The following is a 22,905-nucleotide window of genomic DNA, read 5'->3' on the forward strand; positions in this document are numbered from 1 at the left end:
ACGCGGCCCAGCCCCCCCGCACTCACCATGGTACGCGGCCCAGCCCCTCCCGCACTCACCACGGTACGCGGCCCCCCCCCCCCCCCCGCCCCCCCCGCACTCACCATGGTACGCGCCCCCTCCGCGGCCCGGCTCCCGCGCGCACCAGCACCAGCGCCCCCGGCCGCGCGCCCCTGGTCATGTGACCTTACGGCCCGCTAGGCCACGCCCACACCCCGCCGGGACCACGCCCCGTCGCACGTGACCGATCCCCCCGTACCCCTCCCGCCCCGTGCCCTCGCGGAGAGGGCGCCGCCTGGCGGCCAGGAGGCGGCAGCGCGGGGGGCTCCCCTCAGGAAATAACCGTTCTGACAAACCTGTTTTTCGCAGGATTTCGTGGGGGGGGTTTACGGGATACGCGATTAGCTGAGTGTTGTAAAAGTGCAGAGGGTTGGAATTTATCCCCACAGAGCACGATGACTTCCCCACAGAGCAGGCTGCGCCCCCATTGCTGTTGTTCCCCCCACTGGGATGGCTGCCCCCCACACACACACACATAAAAAGCCAGTTCAGACTGAACAACAACGTTTTCAGTGAGTGAAAGCAGTAAAGATCTTAAGGCAAGGTTTTTATTGATGTGGAGTTGGTTTAAAACTGCTTCATGGCCGTCGGGTCAGGTTCTGGGGAGGACTCAGCGAGGGAGCAGGACGTGAGGGACATTTCAAGCCCTACAGGAGCAAATCCTCCTCTGACAGCTTCTCCTTCAGCTTGGTGCCTCGCAGGCCCTCCAGGAAGACAGGAAGTTTTGCCTCGGAGAAGCTGTCACTGTCACCAAGCCCTGACCCAGAGGCTGGCTCTGCTCCCACCATAGCATTGGACCCAGAGCCAGAATCCTCATCGGAGAGAGGGAATATGTCACCCAGCTCCTGGTATCGCCTCATCCTGAAATGCAGAGAGGCATTTTTACATTATACGTGAACATAGCAAAGCCTCACACTACCGTGGGCGAGCCACGCCGTAACAGGACTGTCAAAACAGGAATAATGGGCGGGTTTGGGTGCTGGCTTTAATGACAAATGCGTGTCAAATGAACTTACAGGGATGGGTCTGCCATGGGAGGAAGGATCCTGTTGGCTCCACCAGTGGGCAGGTAAAACCAGGGCCCCTTCTCCTCGATGCAGTTGGCGGACCACGCGTCAGGGCGGCATCTCACCCTCTGATACCTTGCCCTCTGCATCGGAGCACCTGATGGAATCAGCCACGTGTTATTCACCAGGACCAGGGTGTTATTCACCAGCTCTATCAACTTTACAAGCAACTAATTTGTGTGACCCTGATTGCTCAACCACCGAAAACTGAAGTAACCCTGAAGACTTTTCTTAAAATGGCTACTGATATCCTAAGTGACATCTTTGCCATCAGAGACATCATGCACATCTCGCACGCAGCACCAGGAAGTGCGTGAAAATTCCTGTGGGAAACCACTGCCATCACAGCAAGGCTCATTCCCAGCTCGGGACATGGCACAGGGACCTGTGGTCTTGGCTGCCTGCAGCTGTCCTTGAAGCTGGTGGAGGTATGTGAAAATAATGTGAAAATCTCCAGGGACACAGCACCCAGCAGAGAGCTGGCTCATGTGCTCTCCCTTCCTCTGTTGGCTCCAGCTCTGCCCCTTCGAGTTCAATAGGCTGAGTTTTGGTGGGGAGGTCAGAAACTCCAGGTGTGCCTCAGGAGCAGATTTGGGGTTTATGGAGGGTCTCGGAGCACGTTTCCAGAGGAGAGACAGTTTGGGTTTCTCCTAGACACGACAGGGTTTTGTAAACCAACAATTTTAGCTCTGGTGCTCCCCAGGTGCCTCATTCGGGCTGTCACTGAAATGTGGGTCTTCAAAAAACACCAAAAAGCTACAATAAGGATCACACAGTAAAGATAAAAGCAGTGGCATTTTATCCTTCCTCTCAGTCTCATTAATTAATTTTCCCTGAAGCCTCCTGGTGCATTCTCCACCTGTTGGCACTTTATCTACTTTTTTCTCAGTTTCTGTAATGCTGTCATTTCTCTGTAATTACACTTTTATACTGCCCTATATATTCCTATAATGTCCTGCATGACTTTCAGCTATCTCCTACACTGTTCTGTAAGAGAAAAAATATTTCACGGGTGTAATTTCCTGCTGCTTTTACAGCGTGTTCCTTTTTCATACTTATTTTCTCCTCCTAGCATATTATTAAGGAGGTTTTTTATAATAACAGTGGCAACAAAATGAACAGCTGCAGCTAAAAAAAATTTGCAAATAAACAACTTCAGAAAAGCAGGCCATAGTCCCTCAAAGATCAGCCTCCAGGTAGTAATACATACTGAGAGCCTATCATTGTCACAGCCTTTGTTTATGGATGAATTATACTCTACATGCTTGAAAAGCATTCTCTCTCACAAGAAATAAATCCACGGGGCACATATGATCATAAAGCAACATTTCCTTCTCGTAGTTTTAGTGCTGTGTGTTGTAATATTGTACCAAATAAACCGTTTAGTTTCGTCATTCTTACAACTAACTTCCTTTCCCGCTCCCCCCAGAAAGCAGAGTTATGACATGGGAACTGTTACATACTTTGCCTGTAACTACATGACTGAGTAACAGCAGCAACCAGATAATTATGAAAGGCACATTTAGAAAAATGCATATTGAAATATATAGGCTGAAAATATACACACATCCAGCAACATATTTTATCAAGTCTTTTCTCATAAGGGCTGGGACATTGAAATGCTCCACTTGCAAAAAGCACCTTTTCTTACCATTCTCCCTCCAGAAAATGAAATGTTAGCAAAACAGATTTTCTGAGTAGATCTCATTACCCCAAAAAGAAGGCCAGTTTGAAAAATTCAGAGGCTGCCTGCTTGGCCTACACTGCATAGCCCAGAAAGAGGATTACGGAGAGAACAACCGCCCCGTTTTACCTTGTGCTGTGTATCCCACAAAGAGGATTAAACAAATAGCCAGGAAAATCCTCCCGTTACATCTGATAAGGAGCTGCATTTTGGCTGGCATCCCTCTCCTCACAACCAGCCTTCGCCACTGCTTCACACTTCAGAAATACGGCGGAGCGAGGAGATCGACTTTGAGAAAAGGTTTCCAAAACCCCAAACCCAACCCATAACCTGCGTCACCACTTCCTGACTGACGAGAGTGAGACATGTACAGAAAAGCCCAGCACTCTGCCCTCCCAGCCTTCATCACTCCAAATAAAAAATCCCCCCTGCCCTCATCCCCAGCTATGCCCAAGCAGAAAAGCAGACCCAGGACCCACCAGCTGGACTGAAGGCACTGCTGCCGGCAGCATGTAGTCCAGTGCATCCCACTCAGAGGGCTCCAGGGCATTTACTGTTTCCTCCAGAGAGAAAAAGCAGTGCTTCATGTTCCCTAATTTTCAGTCAACTGCATTTTTGCATTGGCACTGGCAGTGCTTTTCCCTGCCTCAAGCACATGCCAGCCCACCAGGAAGGTTAGGAGGGAGCTACTTGCAGTCGGTGCGTGTTTCACCGACTGGGGAGTCATCTTTTTCCACAAGAGTAAATTGTCTCTGGAGTCTCATGACAGTTTTGGGTTTGTTTTTATTTGAAAACAGGATTTACATATTCACAGTAGAAGTGAGAAAAATGTATTAAACTAGAGAATATATTCTGGTAGAGGTGTGTCAGCTCCTTTCTGGAAGAACATAGTTGATTTGCTTGGCCGGATCACCATCGTGTGGCACACGCACTCCGTGGAGCATGACAAAAGGTTTGGACCACATGTGGCTCCACAAGGAACCTGTCTGGAGAGCCATGGAAGCCCTTATATAGACAGAAAAATGGAAGCTGCTTCTCACCTGGCTCGACCCTTTTGCTTGCTTTCTAGTTGTGATAATCCAGGCTTGAGTTCGCTTAAGGATAACAATGTTATCAAAGCACTGGGGGTTTTTCTCAGTCTGCTGGATTCACTGGGGCACAGGCGTGTGGGCCTGACATGCTGCAGCACTTTCAGTGTGAGCTGTCTGTGGTAAATCTGTTTTTACGTGGCAGAAAGTCCACCAAGGCCCCTGGTGGGGATCTGAGCTGAGTGGTGACTTTCCCCAGAGCACAGCCTTCTACCAAAACACCATGAAGTGGCAGGAGAGACCCCTCCAGCAGCTCCCTCCCCTCTCTACGCTGGGATTTACCACCAGACTAAGGGATTGAGTTGCACATTCAGCCTCAGTGCAATTTATTATGAGCGTCTGCACACTGGTTTTTTTCTGGCACGGGAAAAATAAGAAACTCAGACCAAGCAATCGGGGAAGGACTCACACGCAGTGATTACTCTCACCAGACTCACTTCTACTTTGTATTTTTAGCATCAACTCTTTTTTCTTTTCTTTTGTTTGAGGCAGTGCTCAGCATCAATAGGAAGCTGGGCAAACCCGTGTGGGGAGGCGATGAGCCTCCACCTGCTGAGGGCTGCGGAAACTGTCCCTGCAAAAACACCTCTCATTTTCCACTGGTCACGGGTACACGCTGGCCTGTTCCACACCCCTGCAGCGTGCACAAACAACACCCCATGTGGGACAGCACCCCCCTGCTGGCTGTTTTTACCCTTCCCCTCACCCCAAGACATTTTCCACCGTTGGCACTGGAAGCCCCATGGGATGCAGCCAGAGCAATGCCCACCATGGGCATGGCCGTGGGTGGCTGGGGATCCTGCAGGAGCCAAGGGAGCTGCAAAACCCCTGTATCTGGAGGAGGATCTCACAGAGCTGAGTTATCTGTCTTGTACCATCAGCTGATGGGGGAACTTGTAGCACTGGCAGTTTTGCCACACAGTTTTGTTATTTTCTTTTGTGTCAGCAGCATGCCTCAGGAAATGAGATCACTTTACATTTGGCAATTATGGGAAGACCAAAGCAAATTTTCACTCCCATCTCACGTACACCTGAGTAAGGGGAGCCTGAAGCCTCTGGGGAGGGTCAGCCTGTGCCCATCTCCTGTCCTGCTGTGCTCCACTGATGCCTGCACTCCGCTGTGCTTGGCTTCCTATGAACATGGAAGTGATTGGAGACCTGGATATGAAACAGTCTGGGATGTGCAAGTCTTAAAAGTAAAGCATGCCCTTTGTGGAGTGTCATGGGATACCCTAGGAACACAGTCTGTAAGACACTCAGGACATAAAATGCAAATAATCAGCTCAAATAAAAAAATCTCTACTTGGGCTAAAGGCCACAAACTGCGGGAAGTTAACACACTTTTTTTAAACACAGACCAGCACATGAGCTATACTATATTGGAACATTAACCTTGAAACGTGCCGTGGCATAGCTATGAGAGTTTAAGAGAAACAGGATTTCAAGTCAAATATTTTAAATCCACAGAGGAGAGGACAGTCACCATACCTAGATCAGCTACCTCAAATCTACCCTTCATAAACTGCAAGGAAGGTTCACAGGATAATACTCCTGTGTGTATAGACCAGATTATTAAATACCCCAACAGAATAGGTCTATAAAAAAGAAGATAAGTAAGGAGCAGGTATTTGAGAACACAGTTTGCTCCTGGCGCCTTGCTTACAGCTACGGCACTGAAGTGCTGCTGTTATTTTCAAATCACATGCAAAGCAGATTTCTTAAACTGTGAAGCTCTTGCTTTGCATTTTTCTAAGGCATTAATTTGGGGACTGGGGAGCAGGTGGAGAGAGGGAGCTGCTCTGGCACTGTGCACCCGGCCCCTTGACCAGACACCCAGGACTTTTCATTACATGCCTGAAAAATCTGAGAGCAGACCCTAAGCTATAACAAACACTTCAAAAGCTAAAGTGATGAACTGCTCCTTAGTTGTAATTTTCAGGGCTGTTTTATCTCCCAACTGGCTTCAGGAGTAAAGACTGATTTAGTAACATCAGTAAACGTGGACCACACTGCAGGAGTGCCTGTTATGAGGACATCCATTCTGCTGATGAGGGCAGGGAATGTAGGGCAAAAGAAAATCCCAGCAGTAACCCAGAGGGGCATCGTGGGGGTGTTTCAGCCAATTCTTTGGACACAGCCCCTGCTCTGCTCTCACCCAGGTAAACGCTGAGGGAGCAGCTCAGTCCGGAGGAGTGGTCTGACACAGCCGTGTCAGGCTGCTCTCTGCACTGCCTTTCCTCCCCAGGCAGCACAGGTTTACTTGGCAGCCTGTATCTCCGCCCAGCATCCAGATGGACAGATAGGCTCCCGTGGGTGCAGAGGCACCCACAGTCCTGGTGCTAATCAGTGAGGCTTGCTGACAAGGCACTATCTGTCCAGGCGGGGGGTCCTGATAAGGAAGTTTCTCATTCATAGCTGCTGAGAAATCAGATCAACCCTAACTGCTCTGGGGTCATTCTGCTCTCAGGGGTCAGGTTTTCCCCTGCCCTAACTGATTGGAGCTCAGTCCTGGCTTCTGTGGGAATCCAAGCTGACCCCTGCACCCCTCAAACACACCCCCCCAGTGGAGCAGCAAAGCCGGCAGATGGCTGGAGCAGCCAGGGCTCCCGCGGTGCTGGGCCCTGCCTGTGATGCTCAGCTCTTTATTTACTCCACTGAGAAAGTGGAAATATTTATTTTGCACAGGTCACAGATCTGGGGAGCAGCTGGTACATCTGTTACAGGCAGAGCTGGAAATGGGAGTCAAGATGGCAACAGAAAAAAGAATACAGGTCAGACAGCACAGGGAGTGGCAGCTGGGTTCAACACAAGGAGCATTTGTTTTGCCCATATTGTCCTTTGGGAAGGCAGAACAGGTTTCTTCCCTGACACTCACTGCTGAGGTGAGGTGAGATTGGTGAGACCTGGACATCCAATGGGCCCTGAGCACATTGATCCATCTCAGGAAGAACCCATGAGCTGTCCTGTTAAATGACCCAAAATCACCCTAATGCCCCTCAGAAGTGAGCTCCCTCCAGGCAGGCAGCCCAGCTAGATTTAAGGATGCTTTCTGCCACCAGCTCATATTCAACCAACCAACTTTAGGTGACTGAATGTAAAAATATATCCTGCCTCAAAACAGCAAAGAGCTGGCAACCCAGGGAGGGAGGTTTGGGTCCACCTAAGGGGATTTCTAAATCCAGCCCTGAGTAAAGCTTAATTCTTAACCTGGATCACATCTGAGCTCAGCACTTAACCCCTGTGTTCACCCTGCACCCAGAGCATCACGGCCCATCAGCACAGCAGGACGTGGCACCCCCTGGTCTCTCGTGCCACTGCCTCTCGCCTCCGAGGGCACTATCGGGACCTGGCCCAGGGAGATAAGATTCAGATCTCATGAGAAAGCGCCAACGCTCATCACGTAGAAATCAGGCACTTGCTGCCATCTAGATCACACAGAAGAGCAACTCCTTGTTTCTTCCCATGACTAAGGTCAACAAGTCCACCAGGAGAGATTTTTGCTAGAAAGCCACAGCTGCGTCAAGATCCGACACAGCCGCCGACTGACAGGAAGCTGCCAACGGCCTTTCCCCATCAGCGATGTCCTTCTCTGCCAGAAACATTAACCAAGCAATGGGCCTGTCCTTCAGGTGGAGAAGAGCAGCTTTCCTTGGTGCTGGGAGGTGTGATGCTTTCTGCTACCTCCTCTGAAGCCTGGTGCAGCAGGAGGTTTTGGCTGGCAAATTCAGTACTATGGTTTAAAAGTGACAACTCGACAAGACATGACACAGCAGCCAACCTCTGGCTCCCAATTAGGGAGGCAATTCCTGCAGCTGTCTGTCCTTCTTTAAAACTTCATCCCAGAGCAGCACCAGCTCAACAGTGCAAGCAGGACCTGCACAGAGGAGTAACGGGGCAGGGAGACCCCTTCATGCAGCAGCTTGTTGGAAAAACACCCCTAAAAACCACAAGGAATTATCAAGGGAGAGAGGGATGGTGGGAAAAAGATGTTTTCAAAGAAAAGCTGGTGCCCTGTTCCTTTTCTTTTACCCCATGCGTTTCGCCCACGGATCTCAGAGTAACTCTCTGACACAAGCATTTTTACTCCAGTGACTAACACCAGCTCACTCCATCACACGCCCATCCCAATTTTTCACTAATTCCTCTTTCTTGCAGCAGAAAATTGCATTAAAACCCTCAAACAGTGAAATCCTTACATCCTGGTCTGATGCCAACTAAGTCTTTTTTACAGCAACAATGAGCATGTAAAAAGACTTTATGTATTTTTTGTGTACCAGATGTCAAAAGCTCAAGCACTAAACATTTAAAACATTGCTAAAAACACCCAAATTATTAAAGCCTTTGGTGTTAAGGCACCACATCATCAGTCACTTCCCCCTAAACAAACACTCAATACCACAGACATTTTCTGTTCTGAAGGGAAGTGCCACATTTGCCAAAGGCGCCGTGTTCAGTATCCCAACAGTCTGTCTGGCACATTGTCCAGCTCTTCAGCTGCAAAGACACAGACGCACAATGCCTTTGGAAAAAAGGCAGCCAGGCAAACAGTCCTCTTCAGGAAATCACTGACTCTTTGTATGCCCACCTGTGACAAGGAAGAGCTGGAAAGCACCAGCCAAACTGCAAAATGAAAAAGCACTAGCAGGCACTTCGGATGGAGTTCCTGGGAAGTATGTAAAAGCACATTTCAAACTAAAAATTAGTCATTTGAAGCAAGCTCTAATGTGGCTAAAGATGTTGCAATAGAGGAGGAAAGAAAGTTGACAAATGCTTCTCACCACAACTTTAGGCACTTGGTTTTAGCGCAACAGTCTTTAGTTCTGTAACTTCAGGACTCCAGAAGGGTTTGCCTCGTGAGCTGTCACACCAGCTACATCCTCCTTTGCACGACTACATCTGGGCATCTTATAATGGAAAGTTCCATAGAAAACATCTAGGTAACACCAACTTTCTGTGTCTTTTAAAAGAAACACACAAGTAAAGCTCATCTTTGCTCTCTCAATGCTGTGTGAAAACACCAAACAAAGCTGAGATGTGCAAAGCCATGTGTAAATACCATCAGTCTTATTTCTCCTTGTCTGGTGTTAAGGTTCCTCAGGCTCCTGCAGCACTTTAGATGTGGAAGTGCAGCAGCAATCACACCCAGCGCTGCACTGGGATGCTGACACATCTCCACTGTGCAGATACAGAAGGAAACCATCCACCTTGCCAGGACCATGCAAGCGTGTCCCAGGGGAGGACCAAAACTCCCAACAGAGGAGCTTTCAGGAGGGCAAACAGGGCGAACCAGCCTGGGGACCTTTTGCTTTTGCCACACCGAGGCAGCAACCGCCACTGCAGCTCCCCTTGCAACACGGGGACCTGCTTTCCTGCTGCAAAGGGAAGTGAGGGCTCACTCCTGCCCGCGGCCCCCAGGCCTCCAGCTGCCTGGAGAGCAGCACAGGACACGACTGTCACCTCCTGCCACCCTCCTCCTGCCCAGTCCCCTCGAGAGACAACCACCAAAGAGCCTCCTTTGACAGCCTTGTAGGGAGAGACAGAAAACAAGGCACTGCTTTCTTTGTCTCACAAAATATTGAAACACAGCACAACCACCCCTTTATAACACATCTCATGTCTCTGGCCAGCATGAGAATTAAGAGCGCTTCAATTAAAACTGCTTTTAACCAAACCAAAACACTCCTCATGAGCATTGGACTCTATTTGAAGAAGTACGCAGGTTTTAGCTCTGAGGTCAGGTTTCACACGCAATACAAATTCTGCACAAACATGGACTTCTTGTAAACCTCACTGCTTTACGCTGGGTAAGGAGAAAAACTAGTACAACAACAGAAAGAAGGTTTCAGTTGTAAGACTTTTCTGCTGTACAGAAAGGAATAGAAATGCAGGTTAAATGGAGTTCACAGGAACCTAATCTTCAATTAATCTTTGAAATAAATGCCTGACCTCACACATACTTTACAGTTAAAACTCAACATTCCTGAAGGGAGCTTTGCTGCCTAATCCAACAAGTTCCCCACCTCCTTTTTTTTTTTTATAACTAAATACACAATCTTACATAAGTTCATTCTCTCAAATCATTGAACAAACAGTGTTTGCTTAAAAAGACATGCTTTAAAAGAAGCAAAGCATAGTGTGCTGTGTTGAGCATCTGACACGATGTAGTCTCCAGTAATAAAATATAATTAGCTGGCAGGAGCCCTGAACGTTGCCTCCAGGAGATGGGAGAACTGGCATCATTTGTTTCTGTAACTCCACATGCATTTATATGAAATGTATTTTAAGAAAAGCTGCAGACTTGAAGTATTCTGGGATGTCTTTAAAGGAGAGAGATCTCCAAACCACAGTGCCAATCACCACACAGCTGCACTGAAAAAGCTCTGATCCCTCGTATTTCCAGGCACTCTTATCTATGGACACACTCCTACCTGTCTGCTGAGCTCTCACTAGGATTTTGGTGGGTTCAGGGTGCTCCTCTGCACCCAGCTGCTGTTTAAAAGGGATACATACCCTGCATTTCACTCAGCTTTGCCTACCCTGTTGGTAACTCACTTCATACCAGTATTTGAAGGCTATAACAGGGGAAAAAAAGATGATTTTGTATGCTGCGATAGCCCACAAACTATCATTCCCCAAACTACAGGAAAACTAAGATGAAGCAATCCTTGCTCTAAAAAAAAATTGCTTAAGGTATAGAAAAAAAAATACACAACTACCCCAAACGTATTGACTTATTTTACATGAATATGAAAATAAAAGTTAGTAGAAAAAATTTTAACTTTTGAGATGGTGGTAAAAGTGTGTACTAGCTTTAACTGAAATCAGAGAAGAATAATGTGCAATACAGCCTGCTGAGAAATGTTACACTTAGAAACTGTCTGCCCTACCTTCGGGCCACAAGAAAATCTGAATTAAAGATCTGACAGCAGAAATGAAACTCCTGAAGGCTGACTAGACAATTATTTAGTTAAACAGAAACAACACACTCATGCACGTGCACACACCCTGATTCTATGTGCACGCAAGGAGCTGGTCTAGTTTTGAGTTTTGCTGCTGCTCATTTCCAGCACCCATTTGTTGGCCTATTTTGTGGTTAGCAGTCTAGCCTGCAGAACTCTCTGCAGGAGGGACTTTCACCACACATTTAAGATGTACATGATTTCTTGCTTTGCACGTGCCCTCACACCTTCCAAGCAAACATCTTCTTTCCCCTGCCTTATTTTCCAGAATAATCCAGTTGTTTTGAGTATTCTCCTCTATTATTGCAAACATCTTCCCAACTTATCACCCTGTCAGTGATAAAGCTGCTGGTGCCCACTGGCCCACTACTGCACAGCCTGTCACATTGTCCCTTCACCTTCCCTGTGTCTCCTGGCACTGCTGACCATCAACTCTTACCATGCAGTTGGACAATGCTCTGCCTGCATTTCAGAGAGGTCCCAAATTGCAGCTCCTGCTAAGACAACACACGAAGCCATCCATGGCATCCCAGGACTTTAAGCTGTATTAGGCAAACGTTTGGAGCAGTAGAGCACAGAACCTGTAAGCTGTGAATTCTCTACAGTGTATTAAGAGCAGGGAATCTCCTCCCACCACAAAGAAAGTTTGCTGCTTTCTTGCTCTTACTTCTGGCACTTAGCTGCTCATGTGTTTTTACTGAAGACACTCATATGGAAACACTTTCACAACCATTTATTTTGGCCAAAGCTGAAATGTGTATCGTATCTTAGTAAGACACAGGAAACAGAATTCTAAGGACTCTGAAGAAACATTTAGCCAAGCTAGTCCATTTATTGAGCCTCTATCAACTAGGTTTTGATTAACAAGGGAAAAGAAGAAAACACTGAGCAACATACAAAATAAATATTGAAAACAAGTTCCCTTCACGTGGATAAAGTTCTCTGGGGACAAACATTAGAAGAGATAAAATGCATTCTATTTGGAAGAACGTGCTTCAGGTATATTAGAAAAAAATTTCTTAGAGAAGCAAATTCTTTTAAAAGAAACTATTATCATACAGCACTACATTTAGAAACTGAACCATACGCTGAAGGAAAAAGCCATCAGGGAGAAAAGGTTCATATTTACATACAGGATGAACAGTACAAAGCATTAGCTGGACTTATACTTTACATTTAGAGTTTATACCACTGGTGTGGGTGAGCTACGGACAAGGAGAGCTCTGAGTTTGTCACAAGGTCACACTACTGCAGGCTCTAGGTGGACACCGCTGCAGACACCTTATTCTATCAATCAGGATGGGAGCTGTCTGACAGCACTGGCTTGGACAGAAAACCATCTTAATAGTGCCCATCTCCTCCAAGGCAAATATTTATACACACGGAGACAGCTTTGCTCTTAGCCTCTCCATGCTTGCTGGAAGCAGAGTCACCATCTCCTTACTGAGTTCTAGTTCAGTTTCAACGGCAGGGGCAGCATCAGGGTACTTCTCACAATAGTCTACCAGAAATGTATAATATTCCAATGATGTCTGCATATTTTCCAGTTGCTTTTTGCTATCTGAAGTAATAAGCTTACCATACAGTCGTGCAATATGAAATTTAGCCACCATTGCAGGGCGAAGAACATCTTCCTCGAGCTTTTCAGGAAACACCTTATCAGGGTTCCTCAAAGAATCCAAGAACAGTTCGTAATATTTGATTGCGAACTGAGCCAGAGAATTAATCTTTTTAACTGTGTGGGAGTCTAGTTTCTCTAACCTGTTACCAATAGCTACCTTTAAATCCATCATCTCATAGTAGGTGTCAGCCAGCTCACACTGGAGCTGCCTGCAGATGAGCAGGTAGTACTGGGGGTTCAGGTCTGCATAGATGGGCTCCAGCATGTCTATCCTACGCTTGTGCATTTTGCAGCGCCTCTCATAGTCTTCTTCAAAGAAAGCAAGGACCTTAAACAAAGCACTGTGATCCTGAACAATTTCAATATGGTCAGTAACATAACCATCCACCTGAAAGAACTCTTTTGCTTCCTGAACATAGTTCTGACCAACTAGGAAGATTTCCCTGGCTTCCTGAAAATCTAAAGGATATACACTGCTCACTTTCTCTTCCATGGCTAAGACAGAGTCACATATATCACTTGTCCCAAACAGGACAGCTTTTTTCCTGCCCTTCTCTTTTTCATCCTCTTCTTTTTTCCTTTGGGCTTTGAGTTCCAACTGCCTGTCTGGATCCAGCTCTCCTATGTTATCCTGAAATGAGAAAGCATACTAATTAGAAATGCATGTAGCTCACAAAGAGAGACTGACACTGAATCATTTTATTTATGAGTTACCTTTGAGATATAAACTAGTGAGCAACAAGACAGAAGAGAAATTATTACTGGCATATTAGACCTTATAGTCACAAAAATAATCAATTACAGTATAGATTCTGTAAAAACATAAAGCTAATATGATTCAGTCTCCCTACCCTGTGTGACAAAATAGCCAAAGCAACAAACATTAAGCCCAAAGGCTCTGCTTCTGCAAGGCATTTGAGCAAACGCTGTTTTAAACATCTGAAGGAATGTCTGAATGAATGAAACAAACACCTGAACGAATGAAATGCTTGAATGAATAAGAACACCAGCACACAAAACTGGTGCATACTGAGATGATGTTCTCACTAGCAGTTAATGAAAAGCGATCTGTCAAATCAAGCTGCAAGGAAGTGCAGCAGAGATAAGGGAAATTTGTGAAGCTGATGTACAAGCACTGCACTGGCTGTTCTATCCATGCTTATCCCTGAGTGCTGCACTATGGAACACTTGATACACTGCAAGCATCTGTTGTGTCATTCACTGGGCAACTGATTATTGCTTGTTATCTACTGTGAATTGATTCCTGCTGCAAACACCAAAGCAAGCTTAGTTTGCTGTTAGACAATGACAGCCACAGAACAAGTTTGCTGTTACCTCAAGTAATTTCCGTGCGCTTTGCAGGAGATTCAGGCAATACTTAATCCAGCATCTTGCAATTTCAGCTTTCCTCTCTGGCAGGTCGTGTTGGTCCTGCTCCGTTTCATCTACTGAATGGACATAAACACACAAAAACTTTTAGAGAAGTCCCTCAAATGTTTCAAGCAAAGAATATGATACTCATATTTAATTAATTTTTCCTCATGGTTAGACAGAAACCTGTTGTTCATGTTGGTTTAGATAATAATTCTGTAAAATATCATTTCTGGTAGAAACCCCTATAGATTAACATGGATTCGTCATGCAAGAATTCTTAAATAGATCATAACGCATGTTCAGAAAGATCTTTCATCTGGAAGGTGTTACACTGAAAAAATTTTCATGTCTCTTTGTAATAAGAGAAAGAAATCGGGATAATTCATTTTCTGAGATTCAGCTGCCTGCCCAGTAACTGAGGAGGATAAGGGCATTTGTATTGCAACGGGCCCTAGACTTGATAACAAAAAAGGGAACAAAGTAGGGGAAACTGCCTTTGGTTAATCTACCCGGTACAAACATTCTCCACAGTCTCCCCACTATCATAAGCAGCAGCACTTCTGATGTCTCAAGATAACATTTTCAAAAACCAAATGGATTTCAAAGAAAGCTTATTTCCCAGTCTCCAGGCAGAAGGCAGTGAATTAGCTGAACAATGAGAGGACATTACTCAGGGACAGCAGCATTCCTGTTCACCAAAAAAAAGCCAGTTCAGACTCAGACCCACCGCGTTCATTATCTTTCATCAGAGCCAATCATGCTGTTCCTAAGGAATTAAGAATTACTGCTAATGTAGAAAAGACACATTTACTAAATATCTCTGTGTTATTTTATATTCCAATTAACATCATAAAATGAATGTGCTTGAGAGTGGCCAATGCTGACTGTGCATTGATCTTTCTAATTAGAACTTCCTGCAAGTCCACAGCCCAGCTCTCTGTACCACAAAAAGGAAGGGGAGGTAGGATAAACATTTACTCCACCACAACAAATGGGAAAATCACGATTCCTACTTGGTGCAGGAGGAAGGCAAGATAAAACTTAGTTGATTTGTACTTGCTCACTCCCCACAAGTTAAAGCTCTGTGGACTGGAAGCTTCCAGTTGCCCGAGGCACAGACACAAAAAGGTGTGCTGTAGGTAAGCAAAGACTAAGCCTAAAACAGAGCACTGACACTATCATGTAACCACAAGTCCTTAAAACTGAGGTCAGTTCTCAAAAAGTTTCTTTTACTGATCTTCACACTGAACTGCCAAGTTGTTCCTTTGCATCAATGCCCAAGCAACAAGGAGGGGAGCTACAACTCCAAAAAGAGCTATTAATGAGGCTGCAGCATCCAGCAACAAAAGGCAATTCAAGTGCCTTCTGGATTTGGGGTTTTAAGAGCTGCAGTTTTCCTCTCTCTTTTAAAACTATTCCCAGGAAGCATCTGGTTTGGTTCATTCAATCTCTGCCCTCTGATCACTGAGCTAAACTGCATTTTCAGCACATGTACAAGGCCAAATGAACGAAAAGAGCCACTCCCACTGTTGTTGGTATTGGTTTAAATTTCACGTTTATTCTGGTACTTTCTGAAACATCAGCAACAAGCACTTGAGGTTTTCTCACTGGGTCTACTCGTAGCCAATCTTAAGCTGTAGTACCAGCAGATTTTCAGCAGCATTCTACTTTATTGTTAATTAAAAAGATTTTAGAAAATTAACACCAGGATAAGTTTTATGCATGTTGTTAAATTTCAGTTTTACCATTATGTATCAATGATGCTTAATTCACAACAATTTTATTCAAGACTTCTACATCAACTCACCATCCTCAGCAGACGGCACCTGTCCCGCTTGGCTGAAGATGACACTGGCTGCTGCCAGGCAGTGCCGGGCCTCCATAAAGCATTCCTGGGAGAAACAGAACCAGCAGCACTGAGCAGCCCGAGCACTGCTCTCAGCCTGGCCAACCCCCCCAGACAGTGAACGTACATGAAATGACAGAACTGAGAGACTCGGGACCACATTCCCCTGGGCACTGGAAGAAAACACACAATTCCTCCCCAACTATTACTGAACGCAGTATTTTCTAACCAGCTGTTCTCTCTGCCCCACAGCCACAGCAAGCCTGGCTGTTAGCGTTAGCTGTGTACACTGTGAGCATTCTCTCTGCTCTGATCTCCCCACCATCACTTCCCTGCGGTGAAGGAAGTGATGTCTTTTGGCAAACACCATCACGGGTTGTTAGTGGGAACAGCCGGATACACAAGTCAACACCCTGAGTCAGATCTGGGTTCCTTTACCCATATTTGGCAGTGCACTGGTTAATGATTAGTGCTATCAATGCATCAAAAACACATGAAAATTACTAGTTACTATTGAAATTACCATTAACTGGCTAAGGTATGGCAGAAAACTTTTTAAGCGTCAGAAAAGAGCATCTGAATAGCCCTGAATATAGAAATTGCTAAATAAACCTGAAGCATTTCTTAACAGTAGATCATTTAGAGTCAAGACGTGTGTGAAGGCAAATAGCTGCCAACTTACATATTCACTTTAATGTTCACATAGGCTCAGACAATTCTAAAGCACATGTTAAGGTACAATGGACACTAACTTAGAGGAAACATACAGCGTGCCATACCTTGGCCCTCAGATGGTTTTGTTTTTAAACTTTATTGTAAGAGAACAATGTAAGAAAGAGTTTTAAATTAAATTATTATAACCTTCAAGTTTTACTTACGAACATCACATCATTGCTAACACTTCATTAACTACAGAGCTTCTCTCATGTCTACACCCCTGCTCATTTTCCCCATTGCCGTCACAACACCACAGGAAAGCCACTACGTCCTCCTCAAAAAAACTGAGAGATGCTTCATGTCAGAAGGCAACTTGTGGTTTTATAGGTGCACACTTTAAATTCAGCATGGAGCCCTGTCTCAAACAGCTGTTTAAAACAATTGTCTTACTTGACAGTTACACTGGTGATACAATTACAGCTGATAAACACTGGATGCCTGACCTTGGAGAGATAGTACTGTGACAAAGTAGCAGCATTGCGAGCCCATTCCACTGGGTAGTAGCCACAGTACTCCAGCTGGCGTTTCAGAGTGGTGTGGCAGTACTGAGCAGCCTTCTCAATCATGTCCAGGTGCTGGTAGACTTGTGCCAGGTAATACAGAGTATGTGTGTAGGCTTTTTCAAATCTGGAAAAACACAACAGTCTCTTTAGACTGCCTTTTTTTTCCCCCTCCCTAAATACACCCTTATAGTTAAAAAAAAAAGTAATAATAACGTAGGTATGCTGCTCCACACCCACCTTTTGGATCTTTCTTGATCAGTAAGTTTTTCTTCTTCTGCCATGAAATGTTCACTGGGATCCAGGGGAGGATTTCCATCCTGCAAGGGTACATGACACATTCAGCAAACTACATTTCTTTCTCTGCAGCACAGTGCTCCCTCTCCTGGTTGCACATCATTTACCATTTTGCAATCCCAAATTCCAATCCCAGCTTCATTTAATGCACCTACACCTCAATGCCACGTCTGCAGAGCAATTCTACAAAGCTCAGGAGATTTAGAGCACAAAGGCCAGAGTTCCACATGGAATGATAAGGTTTTCAGCTTGTAAAAGACTTCTGCTTACATCCTTGAACACAGTGCTTGCTGCCTGCACCCGAAATACTCCGCCTGGGTTGCACAGGACTGTAACTGGGCATCTTTATTTTGTACAGGGTTTGAGGCACCAATTTAACACCAGGCATGTCTTCAAGTGTGAAATATTCGTTTGCACAGCTGCACTAATCAGTAGCAAGAAAACATCCTGCAGGAAGTACTGCAGAGAACACGCTGTGCAGAGTGCTCAGCAGAGCTGCTGGAAACATCAACTGCTCTGAAGGGACTCCAAATACACACATGCTGGTGATTTACTCACATACACCAGTGAGACAACAGGCAATGTCTCAGTATGCAGCTTGTCCAGCCCTTTCCTGACCTCATCTATTTCTTAGCCCAAGAGAAAGTAAGGCAACAAATAAAAAGCAGTTTAGATAAATACTTTGCATAAGATAATACAGACTCAGGCAGGAACAGGAGCAAGGGCAGAGAATGCACTCTACAGGGAAGAAAAGATATTCTTATGTTTGAGCTGCTTCTCATCAAAAATCCCTGAATGGATCTGTTTGTTTGCTTTTAATAGAAGTGGTCTATTCATCTTAAAAAATGAAAAAATGCATCTGAAACAGATAGTGACAAATTAAAGTGTGTTTAACCTACATGAGGTGTGCAGATTTTTGCATATGATCTTTTAATCTTTAGGTTTTCCTGTTTATACCTCATTAGTTTTTAAGATGTGAGTTTTTAACCCTCCATCTCGTTTTCCTTAGATACAAAGGCTCCCAAACCTTCTAACAAGATCTGGAGCATATTCTGGCAAGATTAGAGCTATTCCTGCCAATAAAGCAACTGAAATGACATGGTAAGTAACACCCTTGCCTCCTTCCTGCATCTACAGATTTATCCTCTGGTGTCAAGCCTTATGCCTTTACTTATCCTCAGGAAGAGCTCTGCAATTCTCCTTTCTAGGTGGACTTCATTAGCCCAAGCTCCTTGCCTTGGTTTTGCTTAAGTGGGGGGAAACCACCCTACTCAATTTGTAAGCTCAGGAAAATGTCTCAGTCATCAACAGTTTACCAAAGGCTCCCTGACAGGAAGGATTCCTGACAGCCTAAAAATGGGACTGTTAAGAAAAGTATATTCATGTTTTTATAATTTGTGAAAGACAAATGGCTGTATAAATCCTAAGGATCAAACACCACTGCAAAGAACTCAAGTCCTCTTTATAAACCGTAAAGCAGTCAGACAAGCTCCTCCATGCCCTGTGGTTTGGATTTGTTGTGAGAGTTATTAATTCTTTGCAGATTATCTCAGGTACAGTCAGTATTTTCAGAGAAACATGACGCAAGTCCGATAAAGTCACCACAGAAACATTATTTTGCTGTAGTTTCTTTTAAAAGAAAGTCTTTTGGTATAGCTACACAATGCCTTGAACTGTAAGTGGCAAATAAAAAAAATGTTGGGGAAAAACTGTGGAAGTGATCTGGCATGGGCTTATTAACAGTCAGATATGTATGGCAGCAAAGCCACAGAAGGAATATCAGTAGCCACTACTAACAAAAACCAGGTTTCAGAAAAGTCCACAGTGAAAATGTGAAGTACTTGGCAACACTGTTTAACCCACTCCATGGTAGTACCAGTCCAATTTCATAATCACTGGAACAAATGCCAGAAACTTTCAGAGGTGATGTGAAAGCACATGATATTTACAGCCAGGGCTGGGTATAAATATCAAAGTTGATCATCAGGAATTAATTAGAGAGAGGGTCTGCAGAGAAATGTAGTGTCTCTACTGAACCACAAGGCAGAAAATAAATTGAGAAGTTTTTCAGTGGGTTTTTTTTCTGGATCCATTTCCAATCACTGTAGGCCAGCACAGCTGGCCTACAGTGGAAACAGAGCAGTAACCAACCAATAAAGACTAACCCATTCTAAAGATCTCCATGGGAATCATCTGTGTTATAAACCAACTTCATGTAAAACCTGGACTGCAATGTTATGAAACTAAGGTCTGTCCAACGTGTACAGCTGTCCTGAGACACAGCTACTGCTCCTTCAAGGCAACAAATGTTTTTACCTCACTCAAGAACTTTCCCTGAGGCAAGTCAGTGTAGAAACAGCTTTGCAAAGAGCTTAAAAATAGCACAAGGGAGTCTTTGTCAGATACACAGCGGAATCCACAGCTCAAAAGGTTGTTTAATATGCATGAGAGGGTTAGCTGTTTGTAAGACTGTCCTCTTGGATATGGAACTAAACTACTTGCCTCTACAAAACACTGCACAGTCAGAGAAAACCATCCAAATATTACAGTTTTGCTTCCTCTTCCCACTGAAAGCAATGGACTGACACTGTACATCACTTCCAAGATAAGATTTAATAATAGTCCTCTTTAAAATCCAGATTCTACCTGGCTTCAACTTTGGATTACTAAAGGGCTTTCAAAAGGGACCATTATTTTTGAGCAAACTTATTTTCCACTTTGAAATCAGCAAGTAATGCCCTGGTTTGCCTTGTCCTATACAGCAGGACAACTCCTGTCACTTGCCAAAGGTACCACAGCAGCCAGGATAAAGGGCAGAAACTCAATTTCCATTATATGGTTATTTCAAAGATTACTTGAACTGCAAGTGGCAGTTTCAGTGAAAGTAAGACCTGCCACAGTGCTAACACAGTACCTCTTTCATGTATTGGTTATACAAGGCTTCTGCAGATTCCAAGTAAGTTTGTGCAGTTTCAATTTCATCCCTTCGAGACCACAGGATACCCAGGTTGTTCTAAAGGTAAAAGAAAAAAAAAACCAGTTATTTTTCCATTGTGTTCCATTTACATTACACAGTTTCTCCAAACAATTCAGTCTTCATCATATATTTGTGTTCGAATACAATGAATTTCAAAAAGCAAAAATGGTTCCCATCCACTTCACTGTGAATTGCTCAAAAAAGAAGGGGTTCTCACACAGCAAACTTCACACACAAAATTCACCTCTCTGACTGTAACTTTCTGTGTTTATTCTGCCAGGTAAGGATTGGTGTGTCCAAAAAATGAGCTTTTTCCAAGCACATTCCGCATCCAATTCATGCAGCTTTTACATCACATACATATGTCAGAAAAAGAGACAAGACATTAGAAATTTTTACCACGACTCCATTGAAAAAGTTAACAGGAAAAAGACATGCTGGGAATGAATGCTTGTAAATTTTCAACAACAGAAAGAGATGAAAAGTGCCTTTAAGATGCAAAAGCTATTGACTACTGCCTTCAAATTTAAGTTAAAGCAATGTACATAGCAAGTTGCATCTGTGAACCCACCTTTTATAAAAACTACCTCTAATTTTATTAATAAGATGAAGGTGTTAATAACAATCTATTTCTGATGTGCTAATTTAAGTCCTAGGCAGCGCTGTTACAAAATCCAAGAGGGCTAAAAAAAAAACCCCAAACCTTCAAAATAGTTAGAATATGTAATTGTATGCCAGCCTAGTGCCCCTATTGGTTCCGTTCATTTTGTTATTTTTATAAGAAAGCACATCACATGTTGTTTATGAACTGAAATACTTTGCCTTAGGCCAAGCAGTGGAACAGACCAAATTCCATTAGACAGAAAGTGTGATACACAATCTTGAGACGAAGCTCAGAAAATCAGAAGCAGAAACAGGAATGCTCTTCTTTCAAAATAGCAGTCAGTGCTGTGGCAGCACACTCTAGACTCCCAGGATCTGGAGAAGTACGGCCACTGATGGCAATTTTGCACAACAAACTTCATCCTGCTGTTCCCTAAAGGCCCCAAAACAGTAATGTCCGTGCAAACTTTTGCCTGACAGAGACAAGAGCTGCTTTCCAACACACCATTCAGAAGCACAGTGGAATCCCTGGCCCTCAGCCACAAGAGCCACCAGGAACATGTGGGAAGATATTATCTGGTTTTGTCTCCAGCAATCTCTACCTTACAATGAGTAACAGATTCATAGTGGTGCACTGAAGGACGAGCAGATGTAACCTCACAATTCCAGACAACTCCGCTAATTTAGCCGACATAAGACAAGTCACTGTTTAACTGGCAGCTTTTCCACATCAGCACACAATTCCTTGACAGTATTGCAATGTTTGATAAGGGAGCACTACTGAACCTTTTCTAACTGGAGCAACCATTTTTGACAGAGACATCTAAATAACTGCTCTATTTAATTTACAGTCTAGAGACAGACACCTGACTATACACCAGCTGCCATGACAGAGTGGGTCCACAAAGGCCCTTTTGTGAATCTTCGTGTGGCAAGAGTTAATTTTGATAAGAGTATTATTTTCTTCAGAATAAAGACATGAATATTATTACTTCGATCCCCAACAAAACTGTATTTACTCATCCGGGACAAAATTTAATAGCTTAAAAGAGAACAGATGAGGCTGAAAAGCAAACAATTTACTATTTACACATCAATAAAAGCATCTCCCAACTTCACTTTGACGACAAACGAGTTAAGGAACCACAAATTCTGGATATACTGAGGTCTTCTACTAATTTATTCCTGCCCAGCTCTTACCAGTTCTGTCTCAGTCTGTCCCGAGGAACACGCTGCTTTGTCAACACACGATTTCCATTGCGAGAACACACTTTAGATGCCCTGCACGCCCAGAGGCATCAGCAGAAGGCTTAAAACAGAAACCCCCTCCACAGCCAGCCCCCGGGAATGATTTCTTCCGGCAGGAACTGACGGCCGGGGCCGTGTTTATGATGGTTACCCAGGCAGTGCCTGTCAGGACACGGGGGTACCTCCCCCCTCCCCGCGGCCTCCCCCGCCCACCTGGGCCTGGATGTAGAGGGACACGCAGTCCGGGGACAGGCGGTGCGGCTCCAGGAGCTGCGTGCAGCGCTGCAGGTGCTCCTCGCCGGCCGACAGCTCCTCGGTGTCGGTGTGGTTGACGCCCAGCTCGTACTCCAGCACGGCCCGCCGCACGGCCAGCACCTGCGCCTCGCCGCCCTCCTCGGCGGCGCTCAGCAGCTGCTTCACCTCCTGCAGCAGCGCCCGGGCGCTGTACTTGGAGCGGTACGGCTCCGTCTCGGGGTCCTTCAGCGACTCCACGGCCGAGAGCGTGCGGGCGGCGCGGAACTTCTCGCACACCGCGGGCCACCCGCCGCCCGCCGCCATCTTCCCGCGCCGCCGCCCCGCCCCGCGCGGCCGCCCCGATCCCGCCCCGCCGTCACCCAACGCCCCCTCAGCGGGGCCGTCCCGATCCTGACCCCGCCCCGCCGTCATCCAACGCCCCCTCAGCGGGGCCGTCCCGATCCCGACCCCGCCCCGCCGCTCCGCAGCGCCCCCTCATAGGGGCCATCCCGATCCCGACCCACCGCCATCCAGCACCCCCTCAGCGGGGCCATCCCGATCCTGATCCTGCCCCGCCGCCATCCAGCACCCCTTCAGCGGGGCCATCCCGATCCTGATCCTGCCCTGCCG

At 45.5% G+C, this 22,905-nt stretch overlaps 3 protein-coding genes and 1 long non-coding RNA gene across 6 annotated transcripts in view; 1 reads left to right on the forward strand and 3 right to left on the reverse strand.

Moving 5' to 3' along the window:
• Positions 1-208, reverse strand: part of VPS26A (VPS26, retromer complex component A) — a 12,066-nt gene extending 11,858 nt beyond the window's left edge. The window contains exon 1 of one of the 3 annotated variants that reach the window (XM_027692911.1): positions 105-208. In XM_027692911.1, coding sequence (XP_027548712.1) covers positions 105-107 — 3 coding nt within the window. In that variant the 5' untranslated portion in view covers positions 108-208. Of the gene's footprint in view, positions 1-26; positions 71-104 lie in introns of those variants that run through there. The other 2 variants (XM_027692914.1, XM_027692912.1) reach the window with 2 other exon arrangements.
• Positions 209-566: 358 nt separating this feature from the next.
• SRGN (serglycin) lies at positions 567-3,136 on the reverse strand. The gene is made up of 3 exons (XM_027692949.1): positions 2,941-3,136; positions 1,077-1,224; positions 567-921 (listed from the first exon to the last, which is right to left on the reverse strand). Exons 1-3 carry the CDS (start codon positions 3,029-3,031, stop codon positions 708-710), a joined length of 453 nt encoding a protein of 150 aa, XP_027548750.1. The 5' UTR covers positions 3,032-3,136; the 3' UTR covers positions 567-707.
• An 8,438-nt stretch (positions 3,137-11,574) lies between these two features.
• On the reverse strand, positions 11,575-22,628 carry KIF1BP (KIF1 binding protein). Its single transcript, XM_027692947.1, has 7 exons — positions 22,255-22,628; positions 20,128-20,226; positions 17,157-17,236; positions 16,860-17,043; positions 15,661-15,745; positions 13,815-13,927; positions 11,575-13,110 (listed from the first exon to the last, which is right to left on the reverse strand). The coding sequence occupies exons 1-7, from the start codon at positions 22,597-22,599 to the stop codon at positions 12,232-12,234; spliced, it is 1,785 nt and encodes a 594-aa protein (XP_027548748.1). The 5' UTR covers positions 22,600-22,628; the 3' UTR covers positions 11,575-12,231.
• LOC113972158 lies at positions 16,900-22,118 on the forward strand. The gene is made up of 3 exons (XR_003535781.1): positions 16,900-17,009; positions 18,223-18,314; positions 21,645-22,118. It is a non-coding gene; the product is annotated as an uncharacterized LOC113972158 (long non-coding RNA).
• Positions 22,629-22,905: the final 277 nt, after the last annotated feature.

The sequence above is a fragment of the Neopelma chrysocephalum genome, unplaced genomic scaffold, assembly GCF_003984885.1.
Source record: "Neopelma chrysocephalum unplaced genomic scaffold, ASM398488v2 Primary Assembly neopelma1_89, whole genome shotgun sequence".
NCBI lineage: Eukaryota > Metazoa > Chordata > Aves > Passeriformes > Pipridae > Neopelma > Neopelma chrysocephalum.

What these genes read in the sequence shown, in the direction of transcription:
- SRGN (XM_027692949.1), bottom strand. Translation starts at nt 3,031, where the DNA reads ATGCCAGCCAAAATGCAGCTCCTTATCAGATGTAACGGGAGGATTTTC. An exon ending in TGTGGGATACACAGCACAAG is followed by an intron (nt 1,225 to 2,940) that starts GTAAAACGGGGC and finishes TGATTCCATCAG; the next exon opens with GTGCTCCGATGCAGAGGGCA. An exon ending in CCCATGGCAGACCCATCCCT is followed by an intron (nt 922 to 1,076) that starts GTAAGTTCATTT and finishes TCTGCATTTCAG; the next exon opens with GATGAGGCGATACCAGGAGC.
- KIF1BP (XM_027692947.1), bottom strand. Translation starts at nt 22,599, where the DNA reads ATGGCGGCGGGCGGCGGGTGGCCCGCGGTGTGCGAGAAGTTCCGCGCC. An exon ending in ATAACCAATACATGAAAGAG is followed by an intron (nt 17,237 to 20,127) that starts GTACTGTGTTAG and finishes GTACCCTTGCAG; the next exon opens with GATGGAAATCCTCCCCTGGA. An exon ending in GATCAAGAAAGATCCAAAAG is followed by an intron (nt 17,044 to 17,156) that starts GTGGGTGTGGAG and finishes GTGTTTTTCCAG; the next exon opens with ATTTGAAAAAGCCTACACAC.